This window comes from Lathyrus oleraceus, chromosome 3 (genome assembly GCF_024323335.1).
Source record: "Lathyrus oleraceus cultivar Zhongwan6 chromosome 3, CAAS_Psat_ZW6_1.0, whole genome shotgun sequence".
NCBI lineage: Eukaryota > Viridiplantae > Streptophyta > Magnoliopsida > Fabales > Fabaceae > Lathyrus > Lathyrus oleraceus.
In genome coordinates, this window is record NC_066581.1 from 361,861,185 (window position 1) to 361,882,225 (window position 21,041).

The 21,041-nt window shown below is 34.0% G+C and overlaps 2 protein-coding genes across 9 annotated transcripts; both read left to right on the forward strand.

Annotated features, from left to right (window-relative positions):
• The first annotated feature begins 371 nt into the window (after positions 1–371).
• On the forward strand, positions 372–3,062 carry LOC127127692 (F-box/kelch-repeat protein At3g24760). Of its 2 annotated transcripts, none has more exons than XM_051056936.1 (2): positions 372–1,796; positions 2,662–3,062. In XM_051056936.1, the coding sequence occupies exon 1, from the start codon at positions 625–627 to the stop codon at positions 1,774–1,776; it is 1,152 nt and encodes a 383-aa protein (XP_050912893.1). In that variant the 5' UTR covers positions 372–624; the 3' UTR covers positions 1,777–1,796; positions 2,662–3,062. The 2 variants fall into 2 exon arrangements, with proteins under 2 accessions (XP_050912893.1, XP_050912894.1); XM_051056937.1 differs by having other exon boundaries at positions 2,681–3,062.
• Positions 3,063–15,603: 12,541 nt separating this feature from the next.
• Positions 15,604–20,589, forward strand: LOC127127693 (glycine-rich protein DOT1). 7 transcript variants are annotated; one of them, XM_051056944.1, is made up of 10 exons: positions 15,610–15,958; positions 18,233–18,313; positions 18,551–18,639; positions 18,732–18,806; positions 18,969–19,069; positions 19,157–19,303; positions 19,408–19,470; positions 19,834–19,887; positions 19,984–20,007; positions 20,056–20,589. In XM_051056944.1, the coding sequence occupies exons 1-10, from the start codon at positions 15,836–15,838 to the stop codon at positions 20,289–20,291; spliced, it is 993 nt and encodes a 330-aa protein (XP_050912901.1). In that variant the 5' UTR covers positions 15,610–15,835; the 3' UTR covers positions 20,292–20,589. The 7 variants fall into 7 exon arrangements, with proteins under 7 accessions (XP_050912895.1, XP_050912896.1, XP_050912897.1 ...); XM_051056938.1 differs by having other exon boundaries at positions 15,604–15,958; positions 19,834–19,935; positions 19,984–20,589; XM_051056939.1 differs by lacking the exon at positions 19,984–20,007 and having other exon boundaries at positions 15,606–15,958; positions 19,834–19,983.
• Positions 20,590–21,041: the final 452 nt, after the last annotated feature.

Genomic DNA, 21,041 nt, shown 5'->3' on the forward strand with positions numbered 1-21,041 from the left:
TTCATATCTCTACTCATGGTGTGCAACTACAATCCTTTGTTGCCCCCACTGGCAACCACATTCTCCTTGTAAACGCCACCCAAGCCACAACCCACTTTATCCTCTTCTTTTTAATCTTCATCTTCTTAATGTTAATTAGTAAATTACGAAAAAGTCATAATTTTGTTAAAAAGGATATATTAGAGATATCTTAGGCATGTTTAGTTAGGTAGTTGATGAGAGGAATTTAGTTTGATTCTAAATTCAACTACTTACCGTTTTTAACTAAGAATTAACTTGGTATAAACAACTTCAAATACATTACAACATACAATATTGTTAACTTGACCATAAACCACTTCAAAATGAGTTACTTCACTTTAGACGCCACCCAATAATTGATTTAACCCAAATTTCCAAACTTTTCTAAACCCACTCCTAATTCAACCACATTTTGCATAAAAAAAGATAAACAACCGACACACATAATTCACCTCTATCCAACCAACAATCTACGTGTGAGGAAAGTTTTCCTCAGCTCCCAATTCTAAGTGTCGTGTTCTTCTTCTATGCTATCTTCTGTTACACCATCTATCTACTCTCCTCTCCACAACACTCCAATATCCATTTTGAGAAATTCATGTGATGACAGAAATCACAAATCTGAGCTTAGACCTCATAGAATCTATCCTATCTCATCTCCCAATCGCATCTTTGATCCAAGCTTCAACTGTTTGCAAACTATGGCACACAATAATCTCATCATCTTCCTTGTCTTCACTCCACAAACATCAACACAAACCTTGGTTTTTCCTCCATGGTATCCACAACATCTCTTCCAAGAACAATCAATCTTTTGCCTTTGACCCTTCTTCTAACTCTTGGTTCCTTCTTCCAACACCTCAACAGCCTCTTCATTACCCCAACAACACTTCCTTCATTGGTACTTCGTCTTTCTTCTTCATCACTGCTCCAAATTTTGTTTATACTCCTATTCTTCATCCTCTTGTTTGGTTTTCTACTCCACCTCTTCATTTCCCTCGAATTAACCCTCTTTTGGGTGTTTTCAAGGATGGGTCTTTTGTTAAGTTTATTGTTGTTGGTGGCGTTAGGTTCATTGGTAATCTTGTTGATATAGAGGATCGTTTGGATGTTGAAATCTATGACCCTCTTTTGGGTTCTTGGGATTTAGCTCCTCCTCTTCCTGCGGATTTCAGATCTGGAAACTCTTCCTCTTCACTTTCCTCAGCTTTGTTCAAAGGGAAATTCTATGTTTTCGGGATTTATTCATGTTTTGTTTCTTCCTTTGATTTGCAACTTCGTGTTTGGAGTGATGTTAGGGTTGTTAGGCCTTCTGGGGTTGTGTTTTCCTTCTTGATTTCTTGTAGGGAAAGTCTTGTTTTGGCTGGGGTTTGTAATTCTCCAAGTGGGTCTAGCTTCACTTTGTGGGAGGTTGATGAGACGAGTATGGAGATTTGTGAGATTTCTGTTATGCCTCATGATTTGCTTTGTAGTTTGTTTGATGGGGACGAGGATGAAAGATTTGCTAGCTTGAAGTGTGTTGGGTTGGGTGATCTTATATATGTTTTCAATGAGGATTATCATAGGATGTACCCGGCTTGTGTTTGCGAGATTCGCAGCGGTCGTGGTCGTGGTGGTGAGAATAGTGAGTGTTATTGGAGGAGGGTGCCTCAATTGCCATCGTTGATGAATAGGTTTCACAAAGTTGTTAGCTTTTGTTCAAATGTTTCATTGCATAGCATTCTGGGTGAAGGTCAACACCATGGACTTCATTAAGCTCGCCGCATCTCCCCGAGGTATCCCTCAACCCTGAATTTTGGTTCTAATCTGTTTTTGAATGTGATTGTGTATGTAGTATACTTTGATCATATGAAATAAATTGCTATCACAATTATGTTCTGTTTTTGAATGTGTATGTAGTATACTTTGATCATATGAAATAAATTGCCAACGTAGAACTTTGTCGAATCTATATAACATAGATCAGTAGTTACGTAATTACATTATGTTTTGAATGTGATTGTGTATATATGTATAGGTTGGTTAACCTTACTTACTAAATTTGTTTAGTTTATTGACCCTTTATCAAATTAGTTTGTTAGCATAGTAGTTATATGGTTAGATGGAAGCTCTTGTAGCAACTAACAACTAAGCTATACTTCATACTTAGCATTCTATGTATATTAAATAGTTGAATTGAAAGTGCATTTGCAACTTTCTTTATGCTCAAACCAAAGGTTCTTTTAATTGAACTAATGGAGGGAAGGGAAAAGTATAAAACACATTGGAGATTTTCATGTTTTGCACCCCACATTTTACTCAATACTTTAATACATTAGGCTTATGAGTCTTCTCACACATTAACAAAACATGCTTTCTGACCACCGTGTTGGCGGTTAGCTCAAGCTTCGGCTTTGATTCCGCTATTGAATCACCATGGGAGCCTAATTCATTGATGATATCCTGACAGCAATCATCGAGAGGATTGCACACCACATATTCATCCAAAACTTTAACGACGATATTGATATACCAATCATTTCATTTTTATTCAATGGAAAACTTCTTATTCATCATATTTGATATTCAAATATTTTGTCTACAATTTTTTTACCATACAATCCTTACATTTTACAATATTCAATTATCTAACCTACACAGGTATGTTGTGATTCAACAGCAAGAAAAGGAAATACTCATTGCTAAAAGAAGAATGATTTATAGGTGCTGCTGCACAACTGCACCTAAGGCATGTGCATTATTCACATAAGATAAGAGCAGCCGTAATAAATGCAATAATTTCATAACTATAAAATTTTCTATGTACTTGTTTAGCTATCATAAAGCATGGATAAATCCTTGACTTTCTCTTCCTTTTTTTCCATTTTGATATTGGCAATTCTGTGGTATTTAATAATTTCATATGTAAATATAGTGAACCACATTATTGATGTGGATTATTCAATTTAATGTCAATGTCAATGGACCAGTTAGCCCTTGAACTGGTCACACGTGTTAGAAGTTGAGTGTTTTAAATTACAGTTTGATGGTGATTGTCTCAATGTTAGCTTCTAGAGGATTCAAATTCAAACCAATTTAAATAAAAATCACAAATTGTTTGAATTCTCATTTATAAAAATTGTTGGTACTGTATCGGATTTTGTATTTAATTTTCAAAATATCTATATATTTTAATATCTATTTTTTTAATATAATATATTATGCCAATTTATTATTTTTAATATTTAAATGAGTTTAATATTATTTATTAATTTATTTTATCTTATTTTTAATAATTCACTTGTTTCAAATATAATTGAAAATTTTCTATTTTTATAATTTTAATTTTTAATATATTATAGGTTAGAGATAACTTCAAATCTATTATTTTATAATATTATTATAAAATTTATAATTTAAATATTTAAATATTTAAAAGTTAACTTAAATTAAATTGTACGAAAATGAATTGAATTGAATGAATTTTTTAAACTAATTATTCAGAGATGAATTGAACCACGAATAATTTTACTTTTAAATTTGAATGATTTTTTTTCTCACGATCAACCTGAATAAAATGGCAAACACCCAGCGCCTAGTTAAAAAAAATCTTCTGAGGTATACATTGATATTTTACATGACTTTTAAACTAGACTCTCTTATGAGTTTGATCTTATACGACTTTCAGACTCTCATTGTATGTTTGAAAGGGAGTATACAATGATCTTTTGCATGACTTTCAAATTCTTTTTATGAGTTTGATCTATTATATGATTTTAATGTTGGATTTAACAACAAAACTCAATTGTTTTTTGTTGTACGAGAATAAGAATAAATTTTAGAATTGAGAGAAAGAGAGAGGGAGGGAGGGAGGGAGACTAACTATTTTTTTTAACAAATCCAGTTTATCTAAAATTTAATCTTATTACAATTTGTAATTAATTTTGAATTTATATACGTTAATCCAAATGAAACTCAAATGCAAATGAAACTCAAATTAACAACTTGAATTTGAATTACTTTTAACATCATCTTTTAATTCATATTCAAGATTAAAAATCAACACCGCCAATTTTATCCTTCAAATTGATGAAGTGTTCAATTTTGATTGCATTGGTCAGCACATCTGCAAGTTGCTTCTGAGTGTTGACGTGAACAACCTCAAGCACCCCATTCTGACTTTGATTGCGCAGAAAATTATACTTGGTATCAATGTGGTTGCTTCTTCCATGCAACATTGGATTCTTGGCAAGACTTATGGTTGATTTGTTGTCTATCATCAACCTGTCTGGTTTGCTCACCTTGAACTTCAGCTCCTGCAGCAAATTCATAAGTCAAACAACCTTACACACTGATAAAGCACCAATTATGTATTCTACTTCACAAGTTGACAACGCAACCATTGATTGCTTCTTAGAGCACAATGAAATGGGAGCTCCTAGATACATAAACTTGTATCTTGTAGGGCTTCTTCTGTCTACTTTGTCCCCGCACTAGTCTGAGAGACTCTTCCACACCTCTAAATGGCAGTTTGTTCTTCATAGGGATTCTAAAAAGATGTTCAAACTCTTCCAACATTAGTGCTAGTTGAAAATCCTGGAATGTGAGACATCTCATTGGTGATCATAAAATTGGGTCAAAGTCATAAGTGTCAAGGGGTCCACTTTTTGACTTAAGAGACTGAGCAAATTTCTATAATCCTTCCCAAAGTTGATTTTGTAGACCTGGTGGAGCTGGGAAACCAACTCATGCAGACTATCCAACTGAGAATCTTTGGATTTGTAAAAGTAAGTGTTTTGTTTGTTTGAACCATACTTTTTGAATGCTTGTAATTGTAGTTCTCAGATTCCCTGGAAACAAAATGCAAATGTTATATTCATGATAATGCAATGCATATTCATGGTTTCAGGAACACATGCATAATCAAGTTCGTAGGTTGGTCAGAATAATGGCTAAGTAACTGGCATCTCTGATTATAGGAACCCCCTAGGTAGGCTCTACGTTTGGTAGGTTCCTAAATTCATTGATCCTTCTTGAGAATATTACTACCATGATGAAGGCTCGTCAGGCAATAATACCCTTAAGATGATCTCTTCTATGTGAGGTCTTCGTATCATCCCTAACAAGGAAGATATCTTGCAGGTCAATACTACACAACCATTGAATCCAACGTTCTAAAAGGTCCCTAGAGTCATCGATCCAACTTCAAAGTATTATTGTTGTGACGAAGGCTCGTCAGACAATAATATCTCCAAGAGAATATACTCTAGACGGGGTCTTCGTATCGTCCCTAATGAGGAAGATACCTTGCGGACCAATACTACACAACCACCATCTTAATTCAATGGTTTTCCTCAGACTCGGGTAGAGAGCCTATCTCACAAAGTGCCAATAATCAGAGATCCCCAATAGTATTAAAGGGCCACATTTGATATCAAGTAGCAACAATTCAATGAGATGAAGAAGATAGAAGAAAATGAAAAAGTCAAAGCTAACATTCATCGCAAATTGAACTAAATTAGGATTGACTCTCTCTTGCTCGGAGCAAAGTCCCCAGTAGAGTCGTCATTTATCGTATCTTGAAAAATACGATCATTTGCAAAGCGTAATGCACACTCAAGAAAAATGTGTTCTAACAGAGTTGCCACCGAACTTTATTTATTCCAATGAAGTGAAGGAGAAATATCTATAAAACCTTTAAATAAATAAAATGACTGTCACAACCAAATTTGGGTTCGAGAGTTGGTTACACAATGGGAAGGTATTAACACCCCTCACGTCCGTTGTACTCAACGAAAACCTTTTAGTTTAGATTTGCAATGAGAATGTTAGTGCATGTCAATTGTTTTCTTCCAGTGATAAAAGTTTTAAAGGAAAGGGGTCGCAAAAAGGTTTTTATTAGGGTGTGTCACACCTCGATTTTGACCCTGAATCTCGATCCAATACATTCATTATAGTTGTTGCACCTGTGCATAGCATAAGATGCATTCCATACCGCATAATGCCTGAAATATCAACCAGAATAAATTTTCGAATTTACAGACAGACCGGTCGAACTGATCCTCAAATGTACGTCAAAACAGCGGGCGAAAAAATTTCAAAATCAAGCTTGCAGACATCACTTTTATTAATCTATGTTTCACATAGTCTAACCTGGTGTGCTCGATTTATTTTTTGACTAATTTTTCGATCACATTTTGGTCAGTCTAAGTCTTTTAACCGGTCAAAATTTATTTCAAAATCGACTCAAACATTGTATGTTTTCGAGAAATATATATCATGTTGATCATTTCAGTGCATTCAATTTAATTTTTCAAGCACTTTTGTGTCCGACTTTATTTTATTTTGAGTCTTTTTATTTTTTTTATTTATGTGTCAAATTGTTTGAAATAAATAAATAAATAAAATTTAATATGTAATCCTTTTATTTTATTTTGATTATTTGAATTTTTATTTTTTATTTTATTTGTTTTAAGTGATTTCAATTTATTGTCTCTAAAATAACTATTAAGGGTATTTTGGGAAATTTGCTTTTTTTACAAACCCTAGTATATGTATGCTGACAAAGAGAAAAAACGAACACCATTTTTAGTGAAATCCGCCGCCCACTTACCTTCAATTTTTTTCTCTCAATTCAACATAAAAAAACTCACACCAATGAAGAGAAAATGGCTGCCATTTTGTTTCAAACTGATAACAAAGATTCTTATTTGAACCTACATCAAGACGCTCTCTCTATTTTCATACACATTAAGTAAGACAACAACACTTTTTTATGAACTTTATTCATTCATACATACCACCTCATCTTTAGCAATAACACATAAAACATACCATTAAAAACACCACATCCATTTAATAATTCAATCTCCATTTTGATAGAGATGCACTGAGAAAAAAACAATGATTTCAAGATTCTCAAACATTGCATTTTTCCGCCGGTAACAATAATATTCTCTTTGTTCATACTTTATTTTGTTATAATTTTTTTTCTTCTTCTTTTTCGATTATATATATATATATATATATATATATATATATATATATATTACTGTTAATTCTAGATTTATATATTTGTCAGGGTTTTATATATATAGATAGATAGATAGATAGATAGATAGATAGATAGATAGATAGATAGATAGATAGGGAGATAGATAGAGAGAGAGTGTGTTAATATTGTTTTATTTTATTTTATTTTTAGCTCTATTTCGATAGTGTAGAAATGGAATTTTGGGTGGATAGTGCGTGTGTGTGTATATATATATATTACTTTGAGTTGATGTAAAAAATTTTAACACTGCTATAATAATATTTTGGTTGTTGCCTCGATTTCATTGAATTGCAATCTCGGAGTTAAAATTTAATTTAACTTTCGAAAATTGTTTGGATGCATAGATTCAGTTGACTCAACTTCTTATAAAGTGGTTCTTATATGAATCCACTCTAAGTTAGTTTGGAGCTAAATTCAGTTTGCTCTCGATTTCGGTTGGCATTCAGTCTCGTGACTTACTCTTGGGTCTTCTTACAATGAGCTCTTTTCTTTTTACGTGCTCGCATTTACTTGTATGCATTTCAATTACCCTCAAACATTTCAAACCATTTTCTTAATTAAAATTGGAAGAAAAATATTACCTTGGTGAAAGGTCCAGTCGTAGTCCCGAATGTTAGGCCCAAGTTGTAAGAGTTTGTAAGACAAAAATATTCGTCTTCCTTTCAAAAAAAATTGTAAATATTCAAACGCTTTTTCTCAATAAAATTTGAAGAAAAAGATTACCCTGGATGGAATATCCAATCATAATCCCGAATATTATGCCTAAGTTGTAAGAGCTTGCAAGCCATAAGTATTCGTCTTCTCTTCAAAACACTCTAATATTCAAATCTTTTTTCTCAATAAAATCTGAAGAAAAAGATTACCCTGGATGGAATATTCATTCGTAATCCCGAATGTTAGGCCTAAGTTGTAAGAGCTTGTAAGCCCTTAGTATTTGTCTTCCCTCTAAAAACACTTGTAAATATTCAAATCATTTTCATAAATAAAAATTGGAAGAAAAAGATTACCTGGGTGAAAGGTCCAGATGTAGTCTCGAGTATTAGACCCAAGTTGTAAGAGCTTACAAGTCATAAATACTCGTCTTTCAAGCCCAAAAATACATTCAACCAATCAAACTCTTTTTTTTGCTGTCGTGCGATTGATCAGGAAAACCTTTTCATAAACAAAAGAAATCTTGTATTAAGGGATGTAAAGCAATGGTAATTTGTAAATCCATTCGATGTGTGGTATACATCTGCTCCTCATCTATTTTGGGTAAAACAATGTTTTTCGTCGATTAATACAATATAGCTTTCGGTAAAATCGACCAACAAACAAATATTTTTTTACCCAGAACTACGTAAGCCTTGAGTTCTCTATTGCACCCGGAGATACGTAGAAGCAGGATTATTAAATCTTGTCAGACCCATTAATAAAAAAATTATGTTTAGTCTCCTTCGTTTCAAAATCCAAAAACATCTTCTCTTTTCTTTTGATCCTATTATTCTTTCCCTCATAATAACTCGAGAAGCCTAACATTTCAAACTAACACTAACGCGCATAATTAACCTAATGGTTCCCGTTGAGTACAACGGATGTGAGGGGTGCTAATACCTTCCCCTTGCGTATTCGACTTCCGAACCTTGATTTGGTTGCGACAATCATAATCATTGTCATTCTTTCTTGGGTTTTATCAACATTTCCCCTTTCCTTTTAGGAATAAATAAAGTTCGGTGGCGACTCTGTTCAGTCTAGCATTGCGAGCGTACGATTGCGCTTCTCTAGGTCGTGTTCTCATTTTTTCGAGGTACGACAGGGTGCTTGACGAGATTACGAGTCTTGCTCCTACATATCCTCGGGTACAATAAGGAATTAAAGCTTTGTACTTTGGATAAAAAGTATTTGTTTGTTGGTCAATTTTAGTGAAAGATACTTTACCACCAATGACGGAAAATATTGTTTACCCATAATAGATTAGAGGAATGGACGTTTGTGTCACATTCAATGGATTTCTAAATATTAGCATTTGCGGGAAAAATATCACTTATCTCACTCACACATATGTATGGACGGAACATTGTTTTGCAACGTCTCGAGACGAAATATCCTTCAATTAAGAAGAGGTTTGTTGAGTGTTTTGTTGGATGACGATTGCTCGAATGGTCGAGTAAGTCAACTCATATCCAAATAATCAATAAGAGAAATATAAGGCTCTAGACCATCTCTCTTTTCATCCTTAATTTGCAAAATAATTTGTATTGTTAAAGTATTTTGGATGGACAACGAATACTTGAATGGTCGAGTAAGGAAACTCGTATCTAAGTACTCGGGGAAGGGAATAAAATGATCTAGACCACCTTTTTTTTCGTCCAAGTTATTACGAAAGCGATTTTACTTAAATCCTATTAAGGAAAATGTTTGAGGTGAATCGGTTTAGAAGTTTTAATGGATGACAATTGCTCGAATGGTTGAGTAAGGTAACTCGTATCTAATCAATTGAGGAGAGGAATCGAAGGCTCTAGATCATCTCCCTTTCACCCTTTGAAATGGTGTTCAATTATGATTAAGTATTTTGCTTTTTAAATTGGAAAATAGCTCGATGTTGATTGAGTTTTGATTTGCGTTTGCGGAAAGGAAAAAGAAATTATTTGAAAAAAAAGGTTTGGAATAAATTTGAGAATGGTGAGATTTTGAAAACTAACTTGATGTTATCAAGTATTTGTTCTTATTTGAAAGATTGATTTTATTAGGCATGTTTTGTCTTGTTTAACAATCAAAGGTCTTCATACACGATTACGTAAGTTATATAGTGTCATACAATCAAATATGGCATATCATCGTACAATTCACAAGTATCACACAAGGCATGTAAGCATTCACAACTCTAATCAAAGATTAAGCAAGTAAATCAACCATGAGGCAAACTATTTCTAAGTACTAAGTCCTAAAGAGATTTATTGGACTTTAAAATATAGTTGGATGATATAAACCCTAATTCATGCATTTAGACAAAATAAACTCTTTTATTTTGTTTTTTTTTTTTAAAGGAGAAAATAAATTGAGATAAACTAAAAGGATATTTATAAAGAAAAAAAGAATTGAGAAAAATACAAACTAAAAGTTATATATTTCTTTTATTAAGCCCCCAATATAATTTCTAATTTTATAAATAAAAAATTGGATCATTTCATACTTTCCTGTTTTTTTATAACATAATAAAAAAAAAGAACAAGCGAAATGGGACAGAGGGGTGCAGCGCTACAGCAGGGTGTAGCCCAAGTAAAACCAAACAAGTGACAAAAAATAAATGGTAGGCCCCGAATGGGATATAGTCACCCATACCCGATTTTAAAGACAAAAAGCACAGTTCACCTGATGTGAACCCTAAATCTCTTCTTTCTCTCCAAAAACCATTGTTCCCTTCTTTTCAATTGAAAATTGTTCAGTCTGTAACCCTGAACCCCGTGAATAACACTCTAAATAAAACACACGGGAAAAACCTGCGTATATCACAAAATTCTATAATGGAAACAAGCCCTTTTGGTTACATCACTCATACTAGGAATTAAATGCCAATCAAACAGATAGGAACGAATCACTTAAACGAAACTGACGAGCAAACCATTAGAAGCACACATAACAAGTATCAACAAAGCAAGCAAATGTAAACCATAGAAATCATAGGGAGTAACGCACAACCATCAGAAACAAACACAATAAAAATCAATGAAGCAAATGAAAGTAAACAAAGTGAAACCCTCATCCCAAATAGTTCCCATACCCCATTTTCTCATTATGTTTTCGTTACATCAAGTACAAAAAATGGGAAAGGAATGCAGGTAAGCTAAAATACGAAGAAACAAAATGGAGTAAGGTCGACTACCAAATGGAGCGTGATAAACGTCTGAAGGTAAGCTTCCTTGATTTTTCTCTTTCTGTAGTCTCTCTCGATTCCTTCCTCTTTGTATTTGGTTTGTTGTTGTGACAGGGGGCGAGCTCAGGTTATTTAGAGATTCAATTTGAAGCTCTATTAACCTTTAGGGATAGCTTTTATGTGAATTTGAGATAGAATTTTGGCATCATTTCTTTGAGTTTTTTTGGATCACCAATGAGCAATAGAGTGGTCTTATTTATAGAGAGTGTGAGGAGTATTAGGGTATGTGTAAATGGAGAGGAATACCCTCTCAAGCACGTGATAATTAGAAATCAAATGAAAAAATATCCCACAAAGTGTGGGATTTTTAGTGATTGGGAGAGGGATCCGTTAAATCATGTGCTGAGATTTGCCAATTGGTTTTGCAATGAATTTGAAACTTAATGCGGTAAATTAACACTTATTTTTGGTTGATTTTTTTCTAGTTAATTTTCTTTACTGCAGTAAATAACCTTTACTGCAAAACTTAACTCAATTAGAGTATTTTTGACCCTTTAATGTTAACTTGAGTGTGGGTTGGGTTCAATGATTATACTGATATGTGTGTTATATTAGTGATGGACAAAATGGGAGGGGTATGCTTAAAAACGTGTTTTTTTCAATGCCCTTAATTCAATTTGATTGCTTCTTCTTCATTCAATTTTGACATTGTTAGCTCTTTCCTCTCTTGTACTATATTTCCCTTTTTATGTTCATGGTGTAATTCTTAGGGTTGTATTGTATTGAATTGGAATGTAAGTGTTTTTCTTCTTGTCTCATGCTAACATTTTATGGCCATACTTGTTTGTGTAGGTTAACTTGTATGTCAAATATTCCTTTTGCATTGTGGTGATTGAATGAACTCAGTTGCTTGGTAGAAAGCATCTATGAAGCAAGGTGATGGCTCACATGGATGGATAATATAAACTTCTTAAAATTTTGCCCTTTTTGTATTGGTGTATTTGAAACACATTGGGGTATATGTGAAATGCACATAATGGTGGCAATGTATTTAAAATATTATACTAATGTAAAACAAAAATAAATTCAAAGTTGAATTGATTTTGGAATAAATTTGAGAACTTAAGTTTCATATCTATGTTCATGTTCAAAAGTGTAGCCACAACTTTAAAACAAATGCAAGATATCAATTGTAACTATAAACTTGAATCGTGATCTCATGGAATGAGAGAAATTATGAATGGACTTGTATCTTTGATTGCTCAAACATTCTTCTTAATCTTCCTTATTTTTAACTTGACTTGTATGCCAAGCTAAATGAAAGTTCATGACTAAGAGGAATTTGTATGAAAAAAGAAAGTAAAGAATCTTCAAAGTCCATAATAGGCCTCTAAAACTAACTCATGACTTGAGTTTGCAAATATTGAAATTTTAAAGGAACAAACGTAATGTAATGAGAATAATGCAAATGTTTCACTTGAATCCAAATAAACTTTGAGTTTTAACATTGTTTTGTGGATATGTATGGATGCATGAATATGAGGAATGTATGAATCATGGTAAGGAATCACACAAAGTTCAAATTGGTTGATAAAAATACACTTTTAAGAAGTTAAGGGCAAAAAGTATCTAACAAAAAATGACCAAATAAACCAAAGACCTAAAAGCTAACATGTCAATAACCTCTAATGATGCATGATATGAATGTATGAACTGGTCAAAATAATCCATACAAATCAAGTTTGCCTATATTCATTGACTACTAATTTGACTTATGCATGAAATGAAGTCTTATGACCAGATGAAATGGTCATAAAATGATGCAGATAAATGATTTTAAGGAGGGGTGAAATTGAGGGTATGACACATACCTTAATATCCGACTGCAGCTTGGTAATGTGACCATATTGGCTTACTCATAAACCTACTTACCATTCCAACTGCATTCCATATGTCAGGTCTGGTGTTACACAGACATCTCAGGGAATCAACCAACTGTTTGAAGGTTGTAGCATCCACATCATCGTCAACAGCATTAGAATTCAGCTTATGGTTTGTCTCAGCAGGTGTGACTGTTGACTTACAATTCATTAACTAAAATCTCTTCAGCAACTAAAGCCCATACTTCAGTTGGTGCATAATGATTCCTTTATTAGAGTGTAGAATCTCTATCCCTAGAAAATATACCATGTTTCTAAGGTCAGTCGTATCAAATGCATTCACTAACACCTTTTTGAACTTGTTTATCTTAGAAGTACATCTCCCTGCCAGAAGTATGTCATCTACATACAAACACGCCAAAATCACATTTCCATCATAAGTATGATGCACCTACGCACCATATTCCATTTCACATTTTTTGAATCCTAAATTCTTGAAAAATGAATTAGTTTTCATATTCCAAGCCTTGGAGCTTATTTTAGCCCGTACAAGGATTTATGCAACTTATACACCATCCTTTCTTTATTTTCTATCACAAATTCAGAAGGTTGTAAAACATAAACTTCTTGCAATAAACCATTTAGAAAAGCTTGCTTCATGTCTAAATGTATCAGATGCAAATTCCTATTTGCAACTATAGCAATGACCAATCTTATGGTTTCATGTATAGCTACTTGTGAAACACTTCAAATTTATATAAGCCAGACTTTTGTAGGAATCCTATAGCTAATAGCCTTGCTTTATGCTTGGAAGATGAATCATTTGGCTTCAGTTTTATCTTGAAAATCCATCTCACACTGACGACTTTCTTGTTCTTAGGTAGAAATGTTAATTCCCATGTCTTATTTCTTTCGATTGCCTCAAGTTCTTATTTAATGGTGTTCACCTACACCTTCTTCTTAAGTGCCTCATTGATGCTGACAAGTTCAAAGTATACCATCATGGCACACTGTATGGCTTCCCCTTTAGAGTCAATCTCAGTATCATGCAGCAACTCGAAATTTGCAAGTCTCCTTTGTATCTGTCTAGTTCTTTGTGACCTATGGAACTGTGCAAGTTTATCTTCAGAGTCAGGCCCACCATCAGAGGTAGGGCCAACTTCAAAGGATGGATCACCTTCAGAGGTTGGATCGCCTACAGAGTCAAAGTCACCTTCAGGGTCAGACTCACCTTTAGAGTCAGACTCATCTTCAAAAAGTCAAAGTCACCTTTAGAGGTAGACTCACATTTGGAGTCAGACTCGCCTTCAATGACATAATCTCCTTCATAGGCAGAATATCCTTTAGAGGCATAATCAGACTCTAGTGTTGACAGTGCATGAAAGTTGGATTGAGACTTGTTTCATTCCCATGTTTCTGATTGTTTCACTCTTTAGGTCGACTCATTCCTGAAAAACCTGAATGAGTCGACTCATGCACTCTTTACGTCGACTCATTTCCCAATCATATTGCCATGGGTCCGAACAGGTCGACTCAACCATGTAATAAACTCTGTTTGAGTCGACTCATCCCCGTTTGAGTTGACTCGTCGCATGTTTCACTTAATTTTCTGTTGCGTAATTTTGTGAAATTTTTCTGTTATGTTAGTTATTTGTCCATACATCATATAAATATTCAAATGTCTCTTCTTCAACATACTAACAAGAAAAGTGAAAGATATACACCAAAGTGATCATCATCTTCATTCTTCATTGTATTTCTCAATAATCACACATAATAATCTTTGTTGAGCATTATGCATTGCAACTGTGATAACGTCCAAATAAGATTGGATTATCTTAGTTTGGGTTGAGACTTTGCGTGGGTTTTTCTTGAATAAAACCCTTGAGGTTTTGTCCTCCAAGAATTGAGATTTTTTGCACTAACCTTTCCTTCGTAGATTCAGCCGAGTGAAAAGTTTAAAGAACGGAAGGTTCGGTCAAACAAGTAGCGGTAAACGGAGGATTGTGAAGAAAGCTTAGGGTTCAAGCAACTTGCGTTCAAAGTCAGCCGAGCTGAAGTTTTGGAGAACGAGGCGTTCTTCCAATAAGGTAGCAGTAAACAGAGGTTTGTTCGAAGTGCTTGAAGAACTTGGTTCAACTCAAATCAAGGGGAGAGAATAGAATAGGATCTGCAACAACTCTAGAAGTTGATCGCCAGTGATCATTGGTTCAATCTAAGGTGCTTCCGCAACCGTTGAAAATATTTTTAAAAAGCACTTAATTTCAAAACTGATCTATTCAACCCCCACTTCTAGATCGATACTATCGTCTAACACACCTCATGTAAGTGAATGTGATTTAAACCTGCTAAAATCCTAAACAATTTTGAGTAGTACCATCTCTTTGCACCGATATTGCCCCGATGTAAAACATACTCATATTGTATTTTTGAGTTTCATTTTGAAAGAGTAAAAAACAATTCTAAAGATATATAATTGATTTTGAACCGATTTTAATATATTTAATTCTTCTAAAATAAAATTGACCGTCTTTATATTTGATTTCATTTGAAACTAAAATTGCTAACTTTTAAATTCAAACATAATTTTTATACTTAAATTTAATTTTCAAATCACTTTTATACGAATACAACAAACATAAATTAATTTATCTCCAAATCACTTTAAATTAAAATCACATTTTCATAATCAATTCATTCAAAATCAATTATCTTCGGTATACATCTCCAATAAGATTAATTAGAGGGGGACAAAAATAATGAGAAAAAAAAAGCTCAAACGGGACTTATGCAACGGTGCGTGGAAGTGCAAACGCGCGTTTGAAATTGCTTCTGCGTAATCCAAACAACTCCCAAAACTTGAAGGAATAGCTAACATAAATGCTTAAAAAACCACAACAAAACAAAACAAACGAGGCTGAGGTTTTAGGAAACACTTTACCCTTCCATCTCTATTCTCTTCCCTTCCTTTTCTAGGGTTTATAAGGTTAGGGTTTCATTCACCCCCTTCTCTCTCTACCTCTTTCTCTCTCCACTTCTCGATTATCAATGGATAGGTACCAGAAGGTCCAAAAACCCAAGCCAGAGTCTCCCATCAACGAAAATGAGATCCGAATCACCACTCAAGGCGCCATTCGCAACTACATCACTTACGCCACTTCACTTCTTCAGGTCCTCCATTCGCTTTAATTGATCTTCGTTTCTTAGATTTGTTGCATGCGTTGATTTGATTGTTATAGAATAGCGTAACCTATTGATGCATCGTTTTTATCGTTTTTGGTTGTGTTTGTTTTGTGCCGATTGAGGCTGTCTTCGCTGTTTATGTCGGTTTATTGTGTGGCATTTTTGGAATAATGTTGATTGATGAAATGCTGAGTTTGTTGGTTCTTAATTGAAGTTGTTTTTGTGTGTTGGAGTGCTCTTTGTTGATATTGTTAAGAACATGGTAGCGGTATGTATACTGTTTGTTGATTTGATTGAATGGGAATAATAATGAATAACCAATGATGGTCCATTTTCTGATGTTCTCTGTTTTCTTAGTTGTTGAAATGGATCTCTTTGAAGCTTGTCGGTGTTTCTGGATTATTTAAGTTCGGCATATGTGTGTTCTGATAACTTTTTGGAATCTACACTGGTTTCATTTATGTTGGGTGGGTATTGCTTTCTTCCGATAAACAATGCAATAGGGAAATCATATTGAATGCAATGCTGTGGATGATTACTAGGATTTTGTAATTGGCATTTTTTCTTACTAGTTATTTGAAAAAAATGTAGCAGTATTAAGAGCTTTCTGTATAAGCAGTGTGCTAGCTAATGGCGTGTTTTAGGAGACTGGTTTTGAAATATTGGTGGCAGTAAGAAAGAAGCTACATACCTAGAATATTCTTGAGCAATAGGAAATTGGAGATGTTAAAAATTAGGAAGCCATCTTGTAGAAGTCAGCAAAAATTGAAATAAATAATTGTCTGAAGAAGTATACTAGTGTCAGTTTATGTTTTTGTCAATACTTTGGTTCTAATAATCCGATCTAAAAAATAAGCTCCTAATTGATTATTGTTCCAGCAGCAGCATTGTACAAAGCAGATACTTGAGAGAGATATTTATATAAGACAGAGTTAGAGAAGTAAATACCATTTGAAACATTTGTTAGAATATAAAGTGCAAACTTAATTCGATGTCTGCAGCACCCTTGTATCTTTTCACCTCCTCTCCATTTGTACTGTGTAGTATATGACTACAAGTAGGTTTTTGTTGGTCAGGATGTTTTATGTAACAAAATTTGGATTGACAACAACTACTAAACAAACACTTGGAGGGGTTAGTATGCTTATTATCAAACAACACCCTTGATCTCTATTATAACCTAATTTGCAAAAGATCAAATATTAATAAGATATTTTTGATGGTTTCTTCCAACTTTTTTCTTTTATATTTCATTTCTACCCATTTTTGTTTTGTTGGTATCTCTTATTTAAACCACCTTTTATGCTGGGCCTCTGTTGACCTTTACAATAGTTAGCCTTAAGATTTGGACTATTGTAATAAAAATCATGCATTTCTGATTCAAATCATGCAATGCCATTAAACAAACAAATGCATCAAATCTAATCAGAAGTTAATCGGGAACATATTAGAATGATAAGTGTGTTTTAGATACTGGGAATTGAACATTTTACAAGAACCAAAACGTTTTTTACTTTTGCATTGGATACAGCAGATTCTGTCACCTGATTGATGAAGAAAAATATGATTTTAGTTTGCTTTTTTTTCTTTCATTTTCTCAGTGGGCAGTTCAGTACGCTCAAGAGGAATATATTTTTTCTTTCCATTCTTCTACTGTTCTTCAGATTGAGACTGTATCCTTCTTCTTCTGACTACAATTCTGTCCTCCAAGTTTTTATAATTTTAATATTTTCTTCCAAAATTTTCCAAATCGTATGACACTCTGACTATATAATTTTGGTTTTTGAACGCAAATGTTATGACTTTTGTGAAACATGCGATTAATCTAAGGTTTCTAAATACCGTCATGTATAATATGTGATATCATTCTCATTAACATGAATTAATATATTTTTTTGTTCCTTTCATATTATATGCATTTTTACATATTGTTTTTGAAAGTACATTAAATACCACTTTGTTAACATAATATATCAACCACCTTTCATAAAACAACATTTTTAGTTTTATCGTATATTTCAATTTGACTGCAGTGTTTCAGATCACTTGCGTTTCTCATTATTTAATATCATTTTGTCTCTACCGTCTCGATTGCTTGAAGTTATTGTCCAATGGTTTTTAAGTTGCTTCTTTCTTTGGCTTAATATAACTTATTTATTTGAAACATGCGTAAAATCATTCAAATACTGTTAAGTGGCACATGCATAAGAACCTATTTGCTGGTCTATGTCATCTTATAATTGTATTCTGTATTTCATCCAGGAAAAGCAGGCTAAAGAGATTGTCTTAAAGGCTATGGGACAAGCAATCAGCAAGACAGTTGCCATTTCAGAGATTCTGAAGGTCATTTCTTTGCAAGATGTTCTTCTCTTGCTCCTTATATGTTCTTTAAAATTCTGCAAATGATAGTCTAGCATATTTTTCTGGTAGTTAGAGAACAATAAAAAATTCACCGGTCAATAAATCTAAAACAAGGTTGTGAGAAGTTAGAAACTTAGAATGAGAATTCAAAATCTGGAAAATACATTTACCTCAGAATTCATTTTGATTTTGTGATTTGCTTTCAATCTCCTTAAACAGAAGAGGATTGCCCATTTGCACCAAGATACTGCCATCAGCTCGGTTAGCATAACAGATGTGTGGGAGCCCATTGAAGAGGGTCTTGTACCGTAAGTTTTGTTTGAAATTGTGACATTCTGTGTGTTTTATCATCTTTTTCTATTTGGGTGGCCAAGTTGTTGAACCTCAACATTTACTGCAGTGTGGAAATGACTCGACATGTCTCTATGATCTCAATCACCTTATCAACCGGAGAATTAGACAAAAATTCCCCTGGGTGAGTTCCTTAACTACTTTCATGATCATATTTCCGTTCTTTTTATTCAATTAAAGTATTTGCTTGTTATAATAGCATTTAGGGGTAAAATTTGAAGGTTATATTTTGAATCGTTTTCTGGATTGTTTGATTTATTTGAAATGTCTATGATATCATATTTAGGTATCAAACTCCATCTAATGTAGAACAACCAAAGCCACACTCTAATTATCAGCAGCAACCTATAAAACCAGCACAAGATTCTTATAATGCTGTAAATGAAGGTTACATGCTATAACTATATTAACTATTCATTAAAATAATAGGTTGTTGAATGTACACATCCTAACTTTTAGTGCATCTTCTTATAGATTTGTATGGCCGAGGTCGTGGTCGAGGTAGGGGGAGAGGAAGAGGAAGAAATTGGGGAAGGGGTGGTTATGGAAATTATCAAGGTGGTTATGGAAATTATCAAGGTGGTTATGACTATTACCAAGGTGGATATGCAAATTATCAAGGTATGGATTCTGAAAGCTGGAGTTCAACTTAAGTACTTTGGTAATCATGCCTACTTTTTGCAAAGTTTATAAATAGTACTTTGGCTGTGCTTGGTTGTTGACAGATAATGGTGGGTATTCTAATCGTGGCCGAGGTGGAGGTCGAGGCAGAGGTTGGGGGTATCGTGGTATGTTTAGTTTATTGCATTTTCCCCCGGTTTTATGTGACGATAGATATTATTGAATGTTGTAGGGGTTTTCTTTATCTCTTTCAAGGGCTGATTTCCTGATTGTACGCTTTTCTTTTTCTGTTTATTATTTCAATTTTATAATTAAAAAGGAGTTCTAAGAAAAAAGCTTTTTGCTATTAGCTTTGTATATTTCTACATTTTTCTCTGGTGTTACGGAAGTTATGAGTGCTGCATAGTTATAACCTGTTTCTCTTAGTATATGCATTCGGCAATCAAATGTAGGAAACTCTTAATGTATATATGAAGGAGATGCATGTTAATCTGATAAAAACCCGATCTTTAAATGTTGTTCTGTAATAGGTACTGGTTATGGTGGCGGCAGGGGCGGAGGTTATGAAGGCGGCAGGGGCGGAGGTTATGAAGGCGGCAGAGGCGGAGGTTATGAAGGCGGCAGGGGCGGAGGTTATGAAGGCGGCAGGGGCGGAGGTTATGAAGGTGGCAGGGGCGGAGGTTATGAAGGCGGCAGGGGCGGAGGTTATGAAGGCGGCAGGGGCGGAGGTTATGAAGGAGGCAGAGGTGGAGGTTATGAAGGAGGCAGAGGTGGAGGTTATGTAGGAGGCAGAGGTGGAGGAGTGGGTTATGTAGGAGGAAGAGGTGGAGGTATGGGTTATGAAGGAGGCAGAGGTGGAGGTATGGGTTATGAAGGAGGCAGGGGTGGAGGTATGGGTTATGAAAGAGGCAGGGGTGGAGGCAGGGGATATGGCCGAGGTAGGGGAAGAATTGGCGGACGTGGTAGGGGTGGCGACAACCAAGCATAATAGCAATGGTTGTTACTTTCATTCTTGCTAAATGGTTTGCCTTGATAGTGCAGTTATGTTATTAGAATACTGTGTTGATAGTATGATGTGGTTCATGATACAGCATTTGTGTTTTTTTCTTCATGAAACTGATTTGGGCAAGGTTTTGTTCATCTTTAGATTTAGCTGGAAAAAGCATCTTTGGTTTTATGATTGCTGTAATTCATTACACCTTTTATGGTTTGCCAACACCATATTTTTATCTGTATCTGGTTTCTATATGGCTTTCAATTTAATCAAAGTAGCTCTTCTTTTTTTCTTTTGCTGGTGATTACACAATTCAATAAAGTCTAACTCTTCCCTTTGTCCCATATTCTTTGGATTGATTTTCTTGTTTTACACACTAAAACTAGTGTTTTGTTGGTGATCTCATCACTAAAGTTTAAGTTCTACTTAAAAAAAGAAGTGAAATTTAAAAGTCTTACTGGTGAGATTTTAACATTGGTATTGCCCCCTCATGTTTTATTTCAAAATGAGAGGACATAAATCCCTTGTTTTTGGTCTTGATTTTGTCGTTGAGCCAAACTAAAGTTAATTAATTGATGCTAATTTAATCAATAGTTACTTGGCAAAATCAATCTTATCAAAACCGGATTAGACGTTCAGTTAGTATGCTAATTGTCTCAATGTTCAAATATTGGATTTGTAATAATAATTTTTATACCATAATAAAAAGAATAATATATAGGAAATTACGTATTTATAATTTCA